Genomic DNA, 19,153 nt, shown 5'->3' with positions numbered 1-19,153 from the left:
CGCTGCGGCTGGTCCTCCTCCTCGGGGTTTCTGCTCTTAGGCTCGGGAGCTGCCAGCACTCCTCTTCCAGAAATCATGCTGCTGTGTCGTCAGCTTGCCGGATTGCGTAGGATTCAACCTAGGACTTTGATTCCTCAAAGGTTCTTTTTCCCCTCTGTCATGAAGACTGAAGAAGATAATTTTAAATGTTGAAAGTAGTGTATTTTTTTCTTCTGTGAATTAGCAATCACTAAATTTTCATTTTCCACTGGGCTCTGTGCTAGAAAGAACAGCGCTGGGTTTTATTTGCTGTTTGTATCTCCAGAGACTAGAGCAGTGCCTGGAACATAGCAGGTGCTCAGTAAATAACCGAGTTCAACAAGTCAGTGAATGCAGGAGGGAAGGGCCAAGGTCAATATTTAATTTTTAAAAATTAGGGGGAAATTTAGGGAAGTTTTGACTTTGCAAAATTACCATAAAGATGGTAGAGTTTCTGTATAGCCTATATCTACTTTCTCCTATTATTAACATCTACTCCATATAAGATGGTTCATTTGTTATAATTAATGAAATAATATTCCTGCATTATTAGTGTGACTTTATCAGATTTCTTTAGTTTTTCTGCAGGTACTAGTCAGAACCTACACTTAGCTCTTCTTAGGTTCCTTGAGTTTGTGACAAGGTTTTAGTTCTGATGCCCTCCCCAGTTCTGAGGCGTCCTGATCAGGTATTCCGTAGCACGTCCTCCCACTGGGATTTGTCTGAGCTTATTCTGATGGGCCTGGGGTTCCGTGCTCATGGAAGAGAGCACGAAAGTGAAGTGTCACTTTCCATACTTGGTAGCAAAGGTACGGACTGTCACCAGTGTGACCGGCCAGCAACGGTGTTGCCACCTTGACCCTTGCCAGGTGACTACACAGTGGTTTCCTCCCCCCTCTCCTTCCAGGCTACCCCTTTTGGGTCAAAGTTGCTATGAGCAGCGTGGATTTGAGGAGCGGGAGTTGTGCTCTACCTCCTGAAGTGTAGGGTATCAAAATAAATGATTTGGAATTCTTCACACGGGAGAGTTGTTTCTTCCAGATTTACTTATTTATTCAGTAATTTATAGCAGTATGACTGCATGGATTATTTTATACTTCAGGTTGTAAATTCTATTTTTATTACTCAAATTTTTCTAGCTTTGGCTGTCAGGCGCTCTTTCAGTTGGTTCCTGAACCCCTTCGATACACACTTATCATTTTTTTTTCTAGTATTTCCTTACTTTTCAACACTAAAAAGATGCTCCAGGTCTATCTCATACGTTTCCTGTCCCAGTCCTAGGTTCAGCTATGTTCCCAAGGAGCTCTTTTTCCTTTAATTAGGGAATGATGTTAGAAGCCAAGACCTGGGTGCTGATTATTGCTGGGGTGCTGCTACTTTTAGGCATTCTCCGCCAGCAGAATAAGGAGAAATCAGTGTGTATGCCAGCCTATGTATACGTATAGCTATAAATCAATATTTCTATTTGAAAGTGCCTGTGTCTATTGAAGCTAAGCGTGACTTGATACCCGTGTCTCTAACTCTGCGCATTTGGTTTGAAAATTGACATTGAAAATGGTAGACCTAAGTCCAACCAAATCTATAACTGCATGAAATGTGAGGGGATCAAATGCTCCAGCAGTGCTGCCGTGGGCTAGGCCACTGCTTGGGGCACCTGCATCCCATGTGAGACTGCCTGGTTTGAGTCCCAGCGCCTTCTCTTCTGATCCAGCTTCCTGCTGTGGCATCCTGGGAGGCAGCAGATGATATCCTAAGAGCTTGAGACATGGGGACCTGGATTGAGTTCCTGGCTCCAGGCTTCACCCTGCTGTGGCCTGGCCCCGACTGTTGCAGGCATTTCAGGAGTGGGCCAGAGGATGGAGGATCTCTCTTTGTCTCTCCCTTTCTCTCTGCCACTCCGCCTGTAAAGTAAATAAATGAATCTTTAAAAAAATGTTTGTCAGACTGGATTAAAAACAAGATTGAACTATGGGTTGTCTACAGAGGCATGGAAAAGTGATACAATGTAAATAAGTTTTGCCAAAAATATTTAAGTCAAAGAGTAACAAAAGAATAAAAGGATCAAAGTCATTAGAGAGATTTAACAATTATAATAAACATGGCTCACTAGGCTAATCCTCTGCCTGTGGCGCCAGCACTCCAGGTTCTAGTCCCTGTTGGGGCACCGGATTCTGTCCCAGTTGCTCCTCTTCCAGGCCAGCTCTCTGCTGTGGCCCGGGAGTGCAGTGGAGGATGGCCCAAGTGTTTGGGCCCTGCACCCGCATGGGAGACCAGGAGAAGCACCTGGCTCTTGGCTTTGGATCAGCGTGGTGCGCCGGCCCTGGCGGCCATTGCGGGGTGAACCAACAGAAAAGGAAGACCTTTCTCTCTGTCTCTCTCTCTCTCTCTCTCACTGTCTACTCTGCCTGTAAAAAAAAATATTATAAACATATACCTAACAATAGGTAAAATATGTGAAGCAAATACATAAAGCAAAAAATAACAGGACTGAAAGACTAGACAACTAAAAAATAATAGTTGGAGACCTTAATACCCAACTCCTAGGAAGTTGTAGACCAATGAGACGAAAAATCATGAAGACTACAGAAAACTTGAGCAACTCTTTCAACTAACTTGATTGTGACATTTATGGAATACTCCATCGCAGTGCACATGAAACATTTTCCAAGAAAAAAAATACATATGTTCAATAAATTTAAAAGTTTTAAAATCAGTCAAAATCTTTCATCTAACCATAGCTGATTTAAATTAATCAACAGAGATTACAGGATGATGACCTGTCCTTCGGGTCACATATCGAGGTGTTTGCTATGCGGCTTAGGGTCCGGTCCACGCATGCGCACCTTTACATGGTGTTTTTCTGAGCTACTTCCTTCCCCTACTGCCACGCCCACTGCCTTTCCCAGCCTCCCCTTTGCATCCTTTATCCAGAAAGCTGCATTTTACTTATTTCACTTTGCTGTGCGCTTCCCAGGGTTGCGCTTCTAAGATCAAAGTGTGGAGGACCCAGAGAAAAAGAAAGCAACAGGGTTGACTTCATTCACCCAGGACCACGCGTCCCCCCACATGTCAACCTCTTTATTATAATTGTTTTCACATTTGTGCTTCTTCTTGAGTCAGTTTGGATAGTTTATGTATTTCAAGGAATTTTACTATTTCGTCTTGGATATCTTATGGGCATATCCTTGTTCATAGTATTCTTTGATAATTTTTCCATAGGATCTGTAGTAATACCTTTAATTCTATTCCTGATCTTAGATATTTGAAGCCTCTTTCTTTCTTTGCTTTTGATGTGTTGAACACTTTGAATTTTACTGACTTTTTTTCCAATTAATCACTTTTGTCTTCGTTATCTTCTCATTTTCTATTTCATTTACGTCCACTCTAATTTCTATTAGTTCATTTCCTTACACTAGCATTGGATTTAACTTGCTCTTTTGCTATTTTCATAAGGTATGAAGTTAGGTTATTGATTTGAATCTCTTTTGTTAATTTAAACATTTACAACTTTAAATATAAATTTGAGTACTGCCTTCTCTGCATGCCACAAATTTTGGCATATTATGCTGTCTCTGTCATTCATCTTTAAATATTTGAAAAATTCACTTGTGATTTCTTCTCTGGCTCATTTGCTGTTCATGAGTGTACCTAATTACCTAATTTCCTGGTTGTGTATGTTTTCTAGCATTCCTTCTCACTGATATCTGGCATCATTCTATTGCTGTTGGAGAAGATGCTTGTTATGATTTCAATAATTTTAAACTTATTGAGATTTGTGGCTTAACATTTGGTCTGTCCTGGGAAGTGTTATCTTTGGCCTTGAAGGATGTGTGTTCTATGATTTTTAGATAGAATTTTAGATATATATGTATTATAATATAGAGAGATATTGTTATATAGTTATATGCCACATATAACCTAGTTGTTTTATAATATTTTTCAAGAGTTCTATCTACTTCCTTAAAATTCTTTTTTGTAGTTGTTTGAGCTATGATTTTTTCAAAAGATTTATTTATTTATTTATTTGAAAGGCAGAGAGGCAGAGGCAGAGAGAGCTTCCATCCACTGGTTTACTCCCCAAATGGCTGCAATGTCTGGAGCTGGGCTGATCTGAAGCCAGGAGCCAGGAGCTTCTTCCATGTTTCCCACATGGGTGCAGGGGCCCAAGCACTTGGGCCATCTTCCACTGCCTTTCCAGGCCATAGCAGAGAGCTGCATCGGAAGTGGAGCAACCGAGACTTGAACCAGTGCCCATATGGGATGCCGGCACTGCAGGTGGCAGCTTTACCCACTAGCCACAGTGCTGGCTCTATAGCCATGATTATTTTTTATTTTTTAAAACATTTCTTCATTTTTTTGAAAGAAAAAGAGAGGAGTTTGATCCATTGAAAGTGTAGATTTGGAAACTGCATTGTAGAACTCTCTCTCTTCAATTCTGTCAGTTTTTGAGTCATATATTTTGGTGCTCTGTTGTCAGGTACATAAATCTTTATAATTGTTACATCTTCCTGTTGAATTTTTTTAAAAAGATTTTATTACTGGCCGGCGCCATGGCTCAACAGGCTAATCCTCTGCCTTGTGGCGCCGGCACACCGGGTTCTAGTCCCAGTCGGGGCACCGATCCTGTCCCGGTTGCCCCTCTTCCAGGCCAGCTCTCTGCTGTGGCCCGGGAAGGCAGTGGAGGATGGCCCAAGTGCTTGGGCTCTGCACCCCATGGGAGACCAGGATAAGCACCTGGCTCCTGGCTTCGGAACAGCGCGGTGCGCCGGCCGCAGCGCGCTACCGCGGCGGCCATTGGAGGGTGAACCAACGGCAAAAAGGAAGACCTTTCTCTCTGTCTCTCTCTCTCACTGTCCACTCTGCCTGTCAAAAAAAAAAAAAAGATTTTATTACTTATTCAAAAGGCAGACTTATAGAGAAGCAGAGGCTGAGAGAGAGAGAGAGGGAGGAGTCTTCCATCCTCTGGTTCAGTCCCCAAATGGCCACATGACCAGAGCAGTGCTAATCCAAAGCCAGGAGCCAAGAACTTCTTCCGGGTCTCCCACGTGAATGTGGGGGCCCAAGGCCTTGGGCCATCTTCTATTGCTTTCCCAGGTCATAGCAGAGAGCTGGATCAAAAGAGGAGTAGCCAGGTCTCAAACTGGTGCCCATATGGCATGCTGGCGCTTCAGGCCAGGGCGTTAACCCACTGTGCCACAGTGCCGGCCCCCTGTAGATAGTATTTAAAAGCCCTTGTTCCCCTGTGTATCTCTCCGCAACCGCTTTCTTCCAAAGCTTTTTGATCTGTTTATTGGTTGTCCTGAGTGTCATTCCTTGCCCCGATATACTGCAGCCAACATTTTTGCCCTGAAATGCTTTTGGTAAGCACTGCCTAGGGAGCTGCTGTGGTCCTGGAAACACTCTGAGGTGGACAAAGCAAAAATCATGCCCTTGTGTTGAACTCTTGAGCCACCATACAGGCCAGCTAAAATACACAACTGCAGCTCTTGGAGAATAAGATTCATTTTGCTTACTCTGGCGTTAGCAACCTGAACTAGGATTCTGGGCCGCCTTCCTCATAGTCACACTGATTGGAAAAGTGGGGGATGGCAGGCAATTAACATTTTTATTCATTTATTTATTTAGAAAATCAAAGGGAGGGAGGTGGGAAGAGAGAGATCTCCCACGCACTGGTTCACTCTCCAAATGCCTGCAACAGTTGAGGCTGGTGCAGGCTGAAGCCCAGAACTGGGAACTCAATCCAGGTCTCCCATAGGGGTTGCAGGGACCCAACTATCTGAGCCATTATCTGCTGTCTCCTCTCCTAGGGTGCACATTGGCAGGAAGCTGGAACCAGGACTCGAACACTGTGATGGGGACATGGGGATCCCAAGCAGTGTCTTAACCACTATGCCGGATGCTATAGATAGGCAGCTGAAGAACCAGGCAGTAGCAGCTGCTTTCTTCACTGGGATTTTTGTAAGTTCTTGACTTGATTCCAGAGATACAGAAAGTTGATTCAGATGCTTTTGGCTTATTAGTTGATTTTGTGGAGGGACGGAGCCCTAGAACCCTCTATTCCACCATTTCCAATGACATCACGCTCTTCTTTATGGTTTTTGTTTTTTTTTTTTTTTGTATTCCTATTTCTAAAAAGTGTGCTTTTAAAATTGTTTTTAGCTCTATAAAAAGGCTATTGTATATTATCTGTTGGCCTTTTTTTTTTCTGAATAGGATATTGCCATAATTCATATCTTTTGATGCTACAGTTCATCTTTTGACTGCTGGAGATATTTCAAAGCAGAAGTATTTCTAGGAGATTGATTTGGCTTTCACTATGTAAATATGGTCTTCTTCCCTGAGTGAGGTTGTTAGTGAGAGATTGCTTATTCGCCTAGGTAGCTGTCAGAAAGTAACTGGTATGTGCAACATGTACCAGCCCCTGAAGGGTTATTTCAGAGTTCAGGAGTGGGGCCAGCTGGTGTCTGACTCAAACCTGAGATGACAAAGATGATTGCCATGGTAGCTGTGTGGACATAGAAATGGAGGGGGAGAATCCCAAGGCACCGTTGAAAAAGAATTGACGGGCTTTGTGGAAAATTGGATATGAATATCGATGATCAGGAAATCAAACAGCCTCCCAGGATTTCAAGCTTCGGAAACTGGAGAATGTGTGTTTGGAGGAAGGGGTGATGCTACTTAGACAAGCACTACCTTTTGGAAAAATGAAAATTCATATCTAGATTAGCATTGTATTCCATGAGCCTCTCAGGGGCTGTTCTCCATTAGGCTGCTCCTGAAACAAGGCAAGAGGATGAACTTGTCTCTGTTCTTGGAGGCTCCCTGCTGCCTTCTAGCTTGCGTTTTCCTGCCAGACTGAGACTGCCATCTCATCGCCTCTCAGCAGAGCTGCTTAACTGCCTGGAGCCCTCGACTGCCCGTCTCTCCCCGTCCTGTCCAGTCATCTGCCCCTACCCTCCCAGAGGGAGCTGTGGCCCTGCCCTTCTGCACCAGCTGTAGATTGTTTTTTTTTTTTTTTTTTAAGTTTTTATTGATTTATTGATTTGAAAGATAGAGTTACGGACAGAAAGAGGGAGAAACAGAGAGGGGTCTTGCATTCCCTGGTTCACTCCCCAAATGACTGCAACAGCCAAGGCTGGGCTAGGCTGGAATCAGGAGCCAGGAGCTTCTTCTGGGTCTACCACTCGGGTGCAGGGGCCCAAGCACTTGGGCCATCGTCTTCTGCTTTCCTAGGCCATAGCAGAGAGCTGGATCGGAAGAGGAGCAGCAGGGACGTGAACTGGCGCCCATGTGGGATGCCTATGCCAGAGGCTTAGCACACTGTGCCACAGCGCCGGCCCCAGCTATGGATTCTTGTCTGGTGATGTTCTCTCCTCCAGAGGCTCCTGTCTCCCTATCTCCTGCCTTTCTAAATTCTGTCATTTCTCTGTGGCCCAACTCGGGCATTGCTTGTTCCATGAAGATTTTTCTACTTTCTTCAGAGTAGCCGTTGTATACGGGGCACTTACTTGGACTTTGTACCCAATGGAGGTCACATTGCTGAGATTATCTGAAATTTTAAAAATGTACAATCTGGATCAATGTTATCTTTCTTTCATAAGTAAATTACTCACGTTCCAGGATGGCAAATATGGAAAATGTTCGTACTTAAATTAGATTATGACAGCAAAAAAAGTAGGTCATTTTGAAAGCATTCCATACAGTTATTATGCCGTGTAAGTCAGAGGCACGTCTAGCTAAAGTTCAGAAGTGCTTGCACGCAAACAGTACTTGCAGTGCTGCTCCAGAGTGTGTGTCTTTGAAACTGCCCTTTCTGCTCAGCTGCATATCCATCAGGGTTTTCCCCCTAGCCCTGCCCCACGGTGCTGCTTGGTATCAGGTGCCCTCAAAGCCCCTTGGGAAAACTGCTCAGTGCGGCTCACACGCACTGCTTGCTGGAAACAGTTCTTCATCGGATGCTGCATTCAGTGATTCAGAAGGGGTAAACCTGATTGAAAACGAGATTCATTTCCAAAGCCACGTTTCTTCAGGGGTTTGTCAGGGAAGTTTCAAAGTGGACAGTTGCTCCACGGAAATGAGATCAACTGAGGGCCTTTGACATGTTGGACTTAGATAATCAGCGGGGCTGGGGTTCATTAGGACAGCTCATGCGTAACGGAGAACAGGACAGCCTGTGCATCAGCGAGGACTCAATTTGTGTTCCTGATGGCAAATTAGGGCTATGAAGTCCTTGTGAGTTCAGCTCTCACCGTAATCCCGTTTTTGCCAGGATTTGCCAATTCTTTCTTAAAGGGACATATTGAAGCTACTATTATAATTCTTGGTTGAATTGCTATTTATTCAACTGACAAAATTTATTACAAAGGTGGAATGTTTTGGCTAGTTTAGCATTGCCAGAGCCTTCTATTTGTTCTTTTGCAAAAATATGCCTATGAATAAGTATCTTCAGTGCAAAAATGATTGGGATATTAAATAATTGGCTACATTGAAAATATTCAGTCTTTGGAGAATGAGTGATTAAATGATTTCTGGTATACTTACACTGTGGGATACAACTCAAGTGCTAAAAAATGAGATCTGTGTGTAGAGAAGTGAAAAAAGTACCATGGTACATTGTCAAAACACAGAAAGATGTAAAATTATATATATGTATTATATGATATATTTTTATCTAGAAGAAAATCATGTATGTGAGTACAGACTGCTTAATATTAAATTTCTGTTGTGTGCTAGCCCTATACTCAATACCTCATATCTGAATGGTCTCATGTAGTTCTCACAACAAAGCTATGAGGTAGGTGATTATTTAAATTGCTCTACAGATGAGGAAACAGCAGTTGAGAGAGATAAGGAGGTCTGTCCCAGGCTGCAGCACAGGATAGAGGCTAACCTGGTACTCCAGCTTGAAGCCTACGCTGCTGCTGCTTCTCCCTTTTTTTTTTTTTTATTTGACAGATAGAGTTAGACAGTGAGAGACAGAGAGTAAGGTCTTCCTTCCACTGGTTCACCCCTCAAATGGCCGCCACGGCCAGAGCTACGCCGATCCGAAGCCAGGAGCCAGGTGCCTCTTTCTGGTCTCCCATGCGGGTGCAGGTGCTCAAGCACTTGGGCCATCCTCCACTGCCTTCCCGGGCCACAGCAGAGAGCTGGACTGGAAGAGGAGCAGCCAGGACTAGAACCCACATGGGATGCTGGCACCGCAAGTGGAGGATTAACCAAGTGAGCCGCGGTGCCAGCCCGAAGCCTACGCGTCTAACCACCTGATGGTGGTTTTTTTTCTAATGTATATTTCCTGAAAGACTATAAGGCATGCTAGAATTTAGCAGGGATGTTATCTGAAACTCACCCATGAGATGGGTACTGAACACCTACTGGTACCTTCCACAGCACATCCCTCACTTTGAATTTTTGTCTTGGCTGCAACAGCTTCCCACACACTTTTCTGGAAGTACCACTTCTCTACATAGGCCATCCCCTTTTCCTCTCCCCTGCCAGCACCCGTTCGTAGCATGATTTTCTGTTACTCATTTTAGAATTCATAGGGTGGTTGTTGCTTTCTTTTCTGTCCTCTTGCTAGCTCTACAAACTCTAATGAGCACTTGATATTTAAACTTCATCTTGCTCTTCAGGCAAATTTAGAATATAATGGCTACCAGAGAGCTCTCACTACTAGGGGAACCCAGATCTACAGTTCAAATTAAACATTAGCTCATATTGCCTCCAGGTTTGAAACTAGTGTACTCAGAGAAAGTTTGCAAAGGGACAGAAATGTTGAAATATTTTAAGTGCAAACAGGAGGGGTCCTGTGTACCAACAATGACAAGGCTGTGTTGTCTAAAGTCCCAGTTGGATTCCTCATTTGTCCGTCCCTTCCCAGTCACCTTTTTCTTGGAATGTCAGCAGTCTTGTGCCTAAGCAGATTAACGTACTCTTTGTTAAATGCCTTTGGTAAAAATGTAGGACAAAAATCTCTGCCATTTTCCTTTAAGAAGTCACTTCAGTATATTTTTAATTCCTTGGAGGCATTGTACTGCCACTCTGCTGACCAGTTAGCAAAACTCAAGATTTGGAACTCTAGAATTTGAGCCTGAATAACATACCACGGAGCAGAATTTGGTCACCAGAATTGTTAGTTGAGTCGTTGCTTTCCACAGACCAAGCTTGGATGTGCAGGGTTTTGGTTGATTGCATTCTAGTGGGAACTGGTTTCTCCACCCATTCTCATTCTCTGTGATCTTAATTCCCTGTTGTTCTGTGGGTGTGAGGATGCCACCAGATCTGAGAGTGGGAGAGGTGTGTCATTTACTACACGGACTAGTTAAAGAGAGGATTCTTTTTCTTTTTCTTTTTCTTTTTTTTTTTTTTTTTGACAGGCAGAGTGGACAGTGAGAGAGACAGAGAGAAAGGTCTTCCTTTTTGCCGTTGGTTCACCCTCCAATGGCCGCTGCGGCCAGCGTATCGCGCTGATCCGAAGCCAGGAGCCAGGTGCTTCTCCTGGTCTCCCATGTGGGTGCAGGGCCCAAGGACTTGGGCCATCCTCCACTGCCTTCCCGGGCCATAGCAGAGAGCTGACCTGGAAGAAGGACAACCGGGATAGAATCCGGCGCCCCAACCGGGACTAGAACCCGGTGTGCCGGCGCCGCAAGGCGGAGGATTAGCCTGTTAAGCCACGGTGCCGGCCAAAGAGAGGATTCTGTTTACTCTTTTCTTTGATTAATGCAGAAATAATGCAAGAGGTATAAACACAGGCAAGATGTTTATCAAATATATAAAACTGAACATGTAGACATGTAATATCACTTGGAAACTTTGGGAAACTGAAATTTGACAATTTCTCTATAATGAAACTGTAGCTTACAAGTCCTTTTCCAAAAAAAAAAAAAAAAAAAAAGCAAAAGCCCACAAAAATTAAAGACATTGTTCTCTGTTATCTACCCAGGTACTTTACTTTTTAACATCTTGCTTGTTAATATGCCTACTAGCATCTTAAAGGAGCTGAGTTTAGATGATTTGTGTTAGCAGAAAAATGAGGGCTCACAGAAGTTTTCCTCTAAAGTGAGTCTGTTGTATAATATCACAGCTGGCTCAGAATACAGGTGCATGTTCCTGCTTTGCCCTGAGGAGGTAGAAGGGGGAGAGCCCAATCCAGATAGGACGTGGGGGAGGAAGGAGCGCCCAACAGCACACCCACACAGTGTTGCAATCTTAGTCTGAACCATATCTCTGGGGAAAGTTTCTCCTCACCAGTTTGTGTCTCTGAGTAACCACAGACCTCCCCCCCCCCCCAGCACAGTGGGATGTGAACCCTGGATATGCGCACAGATTACCTGCAGAGCTGAAGGGCAGTCTCCAAGGAGCTTCGGGGCTACAAGACCTCTGCAGCCTTCTTTGCCTTCCATTGGGCCGATGCTCAGAGTTTGAGGGATCAGAGCTAAGGACTGAAATTCCTCAAGGTAAGAAGACTCCCCCCCCCCCCCGCCCCCAGGAAATGGACTACTCCAATCTTCTCACATGATTATTCAGGCACTTTCACTTTTCCATATATAGGAGTCACTCAGGAGGGAACTCCGGCCAGCCAGAGGGAGTGACACCTCTGTATTCTGTCCACTCCCTCCCTTTCCACCCATCCTCACCCTCCTCTCACGTGCTCGCAGGCAGTTAGGCAGAAGTGATCCCTGGGACCGTGCTGAAGCCCGTCGAGGTTAAAGGTAAAAACAAATCAGGCAGAGTCGCAGCCCTACAACTGTTCCCTTGCAGAAGCTGAGTGCAGAGGTGTGGAAAGATGAACGGACCGGTGGATGGCTTGTGCGACCATTCCCTAAGTGACGAAGGAGCCTTCATGTTCACATCAGAATCTGTAGGAGAGGGACATCCGGGTAAGTAGGTTGTCCTGGACACATCGGCAAGGCCACCGTCCCCAGTGTATACCGAGGGAGTCACTTTTGCTACAGGTCTTAAAAAACGACGAGTGTTAGTTACGTGTAAGGGATCTCTGGAGAAACAATCTGGAATAGTTTTGTGACACGCTATGGAGCTGAGGGGCCATGCTGCTGTGCCCACCACCAGCGGTACAGCAACGTGGGGCTGTGACAGCAAGCAAGCAGTTGATTGGCTAAGGGTATGATCATGGGAAATGTGTCATCAGATCTTAACTTTTTATACGTTTATTTTTTTGAGTAAGGATCTGAATCTGTTGTCAGTGAGAATTTGAATCAATAGAATGTCGCTCAAACAAGACCATAGGTCGCTCAGTTCTGCAAGTAGAGCATGCACGGTTTAGATACCCGCGGCCCTGCATCTGCGCCGTGCTGAGCCAGGTCTCCAGGTGCTGAGAATCTCAGCTGTATCACCTAAGAGAAAAGTCCAGAGGACTTCCCGAAGAGGAAGAAAGTGCAAGCATTGCTTTGGTCCCTGAAAGGTAGGGGGACCGTGATGTGGGGAAGAGCAAGGCTTCCCTGGAGATGGCGAGGACCATGCTGAGAAGTCGAGAGCCTCCAGTTGCGGGACAGAGGGTCTCAAGCCTCAGGCTGCATCCGCGTCATGCGCGGGGCTTACAGCAACCCAGAGTGCTGGATGCCATTCCCAGGGCTTCGGGGTCAGGAGGTCTTGGGAGAATTTGCATTTTTAGTAAATTCCTATAGGAGATGCTGATACTGCTGATGTGGGAACCACAGTCTGGGGGCTGGAAACATTGGCTTCTGTGTTGAAACCCGTCCTCAAAATTCACTTGAGCATTTGAAATGTTTGACCACTTTACCACCAAGTCTACCTTTTCCCGTCTTCTTTGTCCTTGTTCTTAAAGAAATTTAACTTTCACACTTTGTAGCTCGGCTTCAGACATCTCTACACACTATCTCTTCGGTATGCTGTAGCCAGTGGTCAGCTGGGGGCAGTTTTACCTCTGCTCCCTCGAGAGCACATTATAATGTCTGGAGACAATTTTGGTTGTCACAACAAAGCAGGGAATGTTCTACTCCATCTGTTTTCATAGAGGTCAAGTGTCCTACTAGATATCCCACAATGCTTAGGACAGCCCTGCCGCGAAGACTTACCCAGTACAAAATGTCAGTAGTGGTGCTGTGGGGAAAACCTAGAGCATCTCGTGCATTGTGCATGTGGCTGAGCTTGATTCAGTGGAAAAAAATCCCCTTGCCCTAGAGGTAGCAGCTTACTGTACTTGTGCTTGGAGATGTGCTGCTGATGTCCACGTGCCCATGGCTTTCAAATATCACTTGCAGGTTAGGAGAAAGATTAGCTCCACTTGGAGGGGGGTTCCTTTCGTATACAGTGACCGGTGGTCCCCAGCGTGCCCACTGTACAGGACAGCAATGTGCTCAGGGGACAGAGAATGAAAATCCCAGCCAATCAGGTTTTTTTTTTTTTTTTTTGGTCTATTTAATGGCCACCCATGAGTTTGTCTGATTCCCCTTTCACCTGTCACTATAACTGTCTAAGTAAATCAGCTTCTTGTAAGGCATGGTGACCTCTGGCTTGCCATTCTGTTGTAACACCTTGATTTATGATTCTCCACCAGAAAGGCAAAATTAGTGTTATTTTCTTCAGCTTCCACGAAAATCACCTACTGGCTAACTTAAGCCTAGCAATGATATCGGCAGAAATTTTAGAAGCCTGGAAGTTCAGAAAGGACCGCCTCAGGCATGATCTTGGCCCATGCACAGTCTTGACGCCTCGCTCAGCTCTGGCTTTGTCCCTAATGACCATCCCCTTCTCCTATGCAGGGTGGGGGCCTGTGAACTGGGTCCAGAAATGAGCAGACACTCATGGTCCTCATGGGAATACCCCCTAAGACTCATGATGGGTAGGTGCACAGTGGCCATCACACGTTTATGCTAGGGTATTTTAGTAACAGGAGACATTCATTGGAAGGGGTGTGGACTCAGACAAACTTTGATTTACAATCAGGATCTGCCACTGGCAGGAGCATAGATTTAAAAAAAGGCAACCATGTGTTTAGTAGTAGTTTCTGAAAGAACAATTAGAGAGTTCACCTTTTATTTAAACAATTTTTTTATTTATTTCTTTATTTGAAAGGTAGAATTACAAAGAGAGAGAGAGAGAGGGAGAGACACAGAGAAAGATCTTCCATCCACTGGTTCACTCCCCAAAAGGCCACAATGTCTAGAGCTGAGCCAATTTGAAGCCAGGGGCTTCTTCCAGATCTCCCACATGGGTGCAAGGGCTGAAGCACTTGGGCCATCTTCTTCTGCTTTCCTAGACCATTAGCAGGGAGCTGGATTGAAAGAGGAGCAGTCGGGACCCGAACCAGTGCCCATATGGGATGCTGGTGCCACACATGGAGGCTTAACCTACTGTGCAACAGCACCAGCCCCTAGAGAGTTTGCCTTTAATGGTAGATTAGCTAATATCTTTATTTTTATACTATCTGCTTTTAAGAACTGAACTGCTTGATTCTGGATCTGGATTCTTAACTGAAAACATATTAATCGGGACAGGCATTTGACACAGTAACTAACACATTGCTTAGGACTCTGCATCCTGTTATCTGAGTGCTCTGGTTTGAGTCCTGGTTCTGCTTCCAATTCCAGCTTTGTGCTTATGCACACTCTGGAAGGAAGTAGCTCAAGTACTTGGGTCCCTGCCATCCCTATAGGAGACCCAGATTGAGTTCCTGGCTCCTGGCTTTGGCATGGCCCAGTCCTGGCTATTTACAGCGTTTGAGAAATGAACTAGCAAATGAAACATCATTCTCTGTCTCTCTCTGCATTTTTTTAAAAAGGAAAATAAATAGAAATTTAAAAATATTAATCTATTAAGAGCAGACTGTAGGGGCTGGTGGAGTGGTACAACACGTTAAGCTACAGCTAGCAACACCCACAGCCCATTGTCAGAGCACCAGTTTGAGTGCCAGGTGCTCTACTTCAGGTCCTACTCCCTGCTAATGTGCCTGGGAAGGCAGCTGATGATAGTCCTAATACTTTGGCCCCTGTCACCAATGTGGGAGACCTGGATGGAGTTCCTGGCTACTGTCTTTGGCTTGGCCCAGTCCTGGCTGTAACAGCCATTTGGGGGATGAGCTATCCTGTGGAAGATCTCTTTCTCTCTCAGTGTCTCCCTCTCTGTTGCTCTACCTTTAAAATACATGAAACAAATATTTTTAAAAAGAGAGCAGACTATGGGTATTTTGGACACTAAATGAGCTGCAGTATATCTAAATAGAGGTCATTTTTATTTCTTAATTTGTGAGTATTTTCCCTTTGCATAATCCCAAAGCAAGAGTGGATTTTTCCACAATTCCACTGAGTGGTCTACTTGGGAGACCAAGTAATGGGTAAAAGGCAAATAAAAGTCTACGATCAAATCCCAGCTCACGTTGAACCCTTGTCAATCCCACCTTGACTGCAAGGCTTCAAACCCAGCTGTTAGGACCTCTAGCCTTGGGGAGGCTGAGTGACAGCGGGAAACCATCAGAGAGATGTCCATGCAAAGCAGTGTTCATTGTGGAGGTTTTCCTGGGAGAACTATTATGGGTGGAGTCTCGCACTTGCTATAGGTGCATTGTATCTTGTGGAATCTGCAGGCCAGTACAGCTGTTTGTCCCATCTGATTTTACGTCCTGGCACTGAATCTTACTGCTTACTATCTTAACTTCAATTTCCAGGACTTTTCTAGTTGGTAGAATTAAAGGGACTATGTTTTGGAATAAGAGACTTCTTAGGTTGAAGAATGTGTCCATGAGTTGTTTTAGACGCTGAGCTAATGTAAAGGTACCCGGGAGTACTTTTAAAGGTTCACAGAAGATGGGATTAAAAAAAAAGCTTGTTGGTCAGCACCGCGGCTCACTAGGCTAATCCTCCGCCTGCGGTGCTGGCACACCGGGTTCTAGTCCTGGTTGGGGCGCCAGTTCTGTCCCGGTTGCTCCTCTTCCAGTCTAGCTCTCTGCTGTGGCCCAGGAGTGCAGTGAAGGATGGCCCAAGTGCTTGGGCCCTGCACCCAGATAGGAGACCAGAAGGAAGCACCTGGCTCCTGGCTTCGGATAGGCACAGCGCACCGGCGGTAGCGGCCATTTGGGGGATGAACCAACAGAAGGAAGGAAGACCTTTCTCTCTGTCTCTCTCTCACTGTCTAACTCTGCCTGTCAAAATAAATAAATAAATAAATAAATAAATAAATAAATAAATAAATGAAAAGAAAAGAAAAGGCTTGTTTTGGTACAAATAGTTTTGAAATTCATGCATGATTTTTTTCTCAAAATACTCAAATTCTATGAACTTTTTGAAGACTCCTTTGCATTTCTTCTTTTTTTTTTTTTTGTCAGGGGGAGGGAATGCTGTGACTTTGTATTATGTATGTCATCCAAAATTAGACATTTATGGGAAAAAATGGAAATTCAAAAATATTTCTGGTTTCTCACGTTTAAAAAAAATACCCTCTTAGGAATGCATATTCGATACGTAAGCTGACAGAAATGTCTATTGTACCATCTCAGTTTTGTTGCACCTCGTATTTATGTGGCTCCAATCCATGTTTGCAGATAAGATCTGTGACCAGATCAGCGATGCCGTGCTCGATGCCCATCTCAAGCAAGACCCCAACGCCAAAGTGGCCTGCGGTAAGAGCAGTCCCTTCCTGCTGGGCTGGGACGCTCAGTGCAGTCTTGGTCCTCAGTTTCAGAGTCACTGTCCTCCGGTCTGCAGTGTTTCCTCACTATGTGACCTGCCCTGTGTAGGAAGCAGGGAGGAAAAGCGTTTCTACCACAAGACAGCTTGGTAATTCATTCCCGCAAGAAGTTGTCCTGCGATATCTTGGCCACCGTAAGTGTCAGGGCATTGGCTGGGGTACAGGGCCTCCCTGATGCCTTGGTCACAGCTCTGAGATGTGACTTGCAAATGAGATGAAAGAGCTGGAAGCAGGCAGCTGCCTGGGTGGTCCTGGACTACAGCCTCTCCACAGGGGCCTGTGACAGCCCGGGCCCGTAGATGTCTGGATTTCCCCTCATTTTCCTCCCTCTTTGTGATATTATTCAGATTTTAAAAAACTTTATGCCTTCCATCTGACAGCAGACAGGAGGGCAGCATCTTCATCGATTTATCCTCAATCAAACCAACAGCTTTCCTAAGGGACATTACTGCCGAACTCCGGCACTGAAGCCCTCCTTTACATTTGCATCATTCATTGTTTCCTGGAGGCTCATGTAGGCAGAGGGTCTTGCAGGACAAAAACCTTTGGCACAGCGGCAGAGCCTGGAGGGTCCCAGGTGTAGTGTGCTCACATTACTTATGGCATTGCAACGCCAGCTGCAACGGGTCTTTGTCAAAGCCCGGGAGTAAGGGTGGCCCAGCACGGAGACCAGAGCCCCACGCTCCTCACTGTCAGCGCCGTATGCTGTCCACTGCACAGCCCTGCCCTTCCCTCTCTGGTGGCATCTTAGGGGAGACTTCAGATGACCTTGTAAATAGCTGGAGAGAAGGCTGGTCTGCCTCGACCCTTTGATTGGGATCCCCCTTCCCACAGCCTGCAGTAGCGACTTGGCAGCTGGTGGGGGTGTGTGTGTGTGTATGAGAGAGACACCTTTATACAGCCATTGTCTCATCTGAGCCCATGTAGCAGTCGTGTTATTAAATCCACTGAATGGTTGAGCAAACTGAATGTAGGTGAAGTAAGTTTTCCAAGATGACATAAGCAGTGAGTAGCTGGCGTCAAACCCCAGTGTGACTGATTCCTTCCAAAAGCACTCGACAACAGGTTTTTCAGTGCTCGGCTCCGGCATCACCCCTTAGGTTGGCGTTAGTACCCTCCCGGATTCTGTTCCTCATCAGGCCCCTGAGAGTCCTTCCGTCTGCAGCAGGAGAGGCCTAAGTGTTTGCGCTTCCCTTGACTGGGGCCACTACCTCTTCCTTCTTCCCTTGCAGAGACCGTGTGCAAGACGGGCATGGTGCTGCTGTGCGGGGAGATCACCTCCGTGGCCATGGTGGACTACCAGCGAGTAGTGAGAGACGCCATCAAGCACATTGGCTACGATGACTCTGCCAAGGGTGAGGGAGATGGTCTGGGCCTGGGGTACACAGGGGCCTTTGCTGGGAGTGCCTTCCCCGCTGTGCTGGGCCGGCCCTGAGCTTTCAGTCTTTTGGAAGGACAAACCCTGCAGGGAGAAAAAACACAGTCCTAGACCTGTCTGTCGGGTCCCCAGGTCAAAGGCGCGGGGAGGAGTAAGGCAGTCGGGTGGCTGGGCACAGGTGAACCAGCCTGCGTCCTTTTGTTGTTGACAGGTTTTGGCTAAGGCACTGCCTTCTTGGTGCTGGCAAAGGTTCTGGAAAAAAAAGAAGCACCTGATTAGGGGAGTTTGCCCTCTCTTGGGGACACACTGCCAGACATGGTACTGGTGCCTTTGTGCTGGTCGTAGTCCTTTCAGAAACTGACATGGTTCTTAAGCAGATGAGGAGGTGGGTGGAGGCTTGGCAAGGGACACGTGCATAGGCGCCCACCCAGCCAGTGAGTGGCTTCCACCAAACTGTGCTGCTTCCCATTATAGACATGGGAAAAAGCGACTCACTGCAAAGCTGGCGCCCACAGCCAGTGAAGGAGCGAGGCTGGCCCAGGCTAGTTTTGGTGCCAGGTGGCATGGTGGCTAAAACCCCGGGAAGAGGTGAGGCACAGGCCTTGCAGGGAATCAAGGAGAAGTGCCAGCATAACCAGGCGACCGTGAGAGCTGGAAGGACTGAAGGACTGAAGCAGATCGAAGCTTCCAACACTGGGCAGGCCAGCAAGCAGCACAGCCTGGAGAGACATCCAGAGGCCAGGGCTTTGAGAGCCAGGCGCTGAGGGCCTGGGTATAGTGCCATTCCATGGGAGGTTCAGGGCCCTTTATCCACACTGCCTTCCTTGGGAAGGCTCTGGCCCCTAAAGGTTCTGTGATGCTATCTAGCAGTATTCAGGCAACTCCAGTTATCTATATCTCTATCTAAATCTCTATCTATCTATCTATCTATCTAAATATCTATTCAATTTGGAAGGGAGAGAGATATAGAGATATATAGACAGACAGGTAGATAGATACAGAGAAGTAGAATGAGAATATTGTTATCTGCTAGTTCACTCCCTAAGTGCCTGAAACATCTTGGGCCAGGCCTGGCTGAAGATGGGAGCTCAGAACTTA

At 45.9% G+C, this 19,153-nt stretch overlaps 1 protein-coding gene and 1 long non-coding RNA gene across 3 annotated transcripts in view; one reads left to right on the top strand and one right to left on the bottom strand.

Annotated features, from left to right (window-relative positions):
* Positions 1–1,588: 1,588 nt before the first annotated feature.
* LOC133775583 (uncharacterized) lies at positions 1,589–11,435 on the bottom strand. The gene is made up of 3 exons (XR_009868283.1): positions 11,346–11,435; positions 10,119–10,296; positions 1,589–1,919 (listed from the first exon to the last, which is right to left on the bottom strand). It is a non-coding gene; the product is annotated as an uncharacterized LOC133775583 (long non-coding RNA).
* MAT1A (methionine adenosyltransferase 1A) overlaps positions 11,375–19,153 on the top strand; it is a 21,056-nt gene continuing 13,277 nt past the window's right edge. The window contains exons 1-4 of one of the 2 annotated variants that reach the window (XM_062213905.1): positions 11,375–11,471; positions 11,776–11,894; positions 16,532–16,609; positions 17,910–18,032. In XM_062213905.1, coding sequence (XP_062069889.1) covers positions 11,801–11,894; positions 16,532–16,609; positions 17,910–18,032 — 295 coding nt within the window. In that variant the 5' untranslated portion in view covers positions 11,375–11,471; positions 11,776–11,800. Of the gene's footprint in view, positions 11,472–11,578; positions 11,895–16,531; positions 16,610–17,909; positions 18,033–19,153 lie in introns of those variants that run through there. The other variant, XM_062213904.1, reaches the window with a different exon arrangement.

Source organism: Lepus europaeus, chromosome 17 (genome assembly GCF_033115175.1).
Source record: "Lepus europaeus isolate LE1 chromosome 17, mLepTim1.pri, whole genome shotgun sequence".
NCBI classification, from domain to species: Eukaryota; Metazoa; Chordata; class Mammalia; order Lagomorpha; family Leporidae; genus Lepus; species Lepus europaeus.
This window is presented reverse-complemented; position numbering and strand designations above follow the sequence as displayed.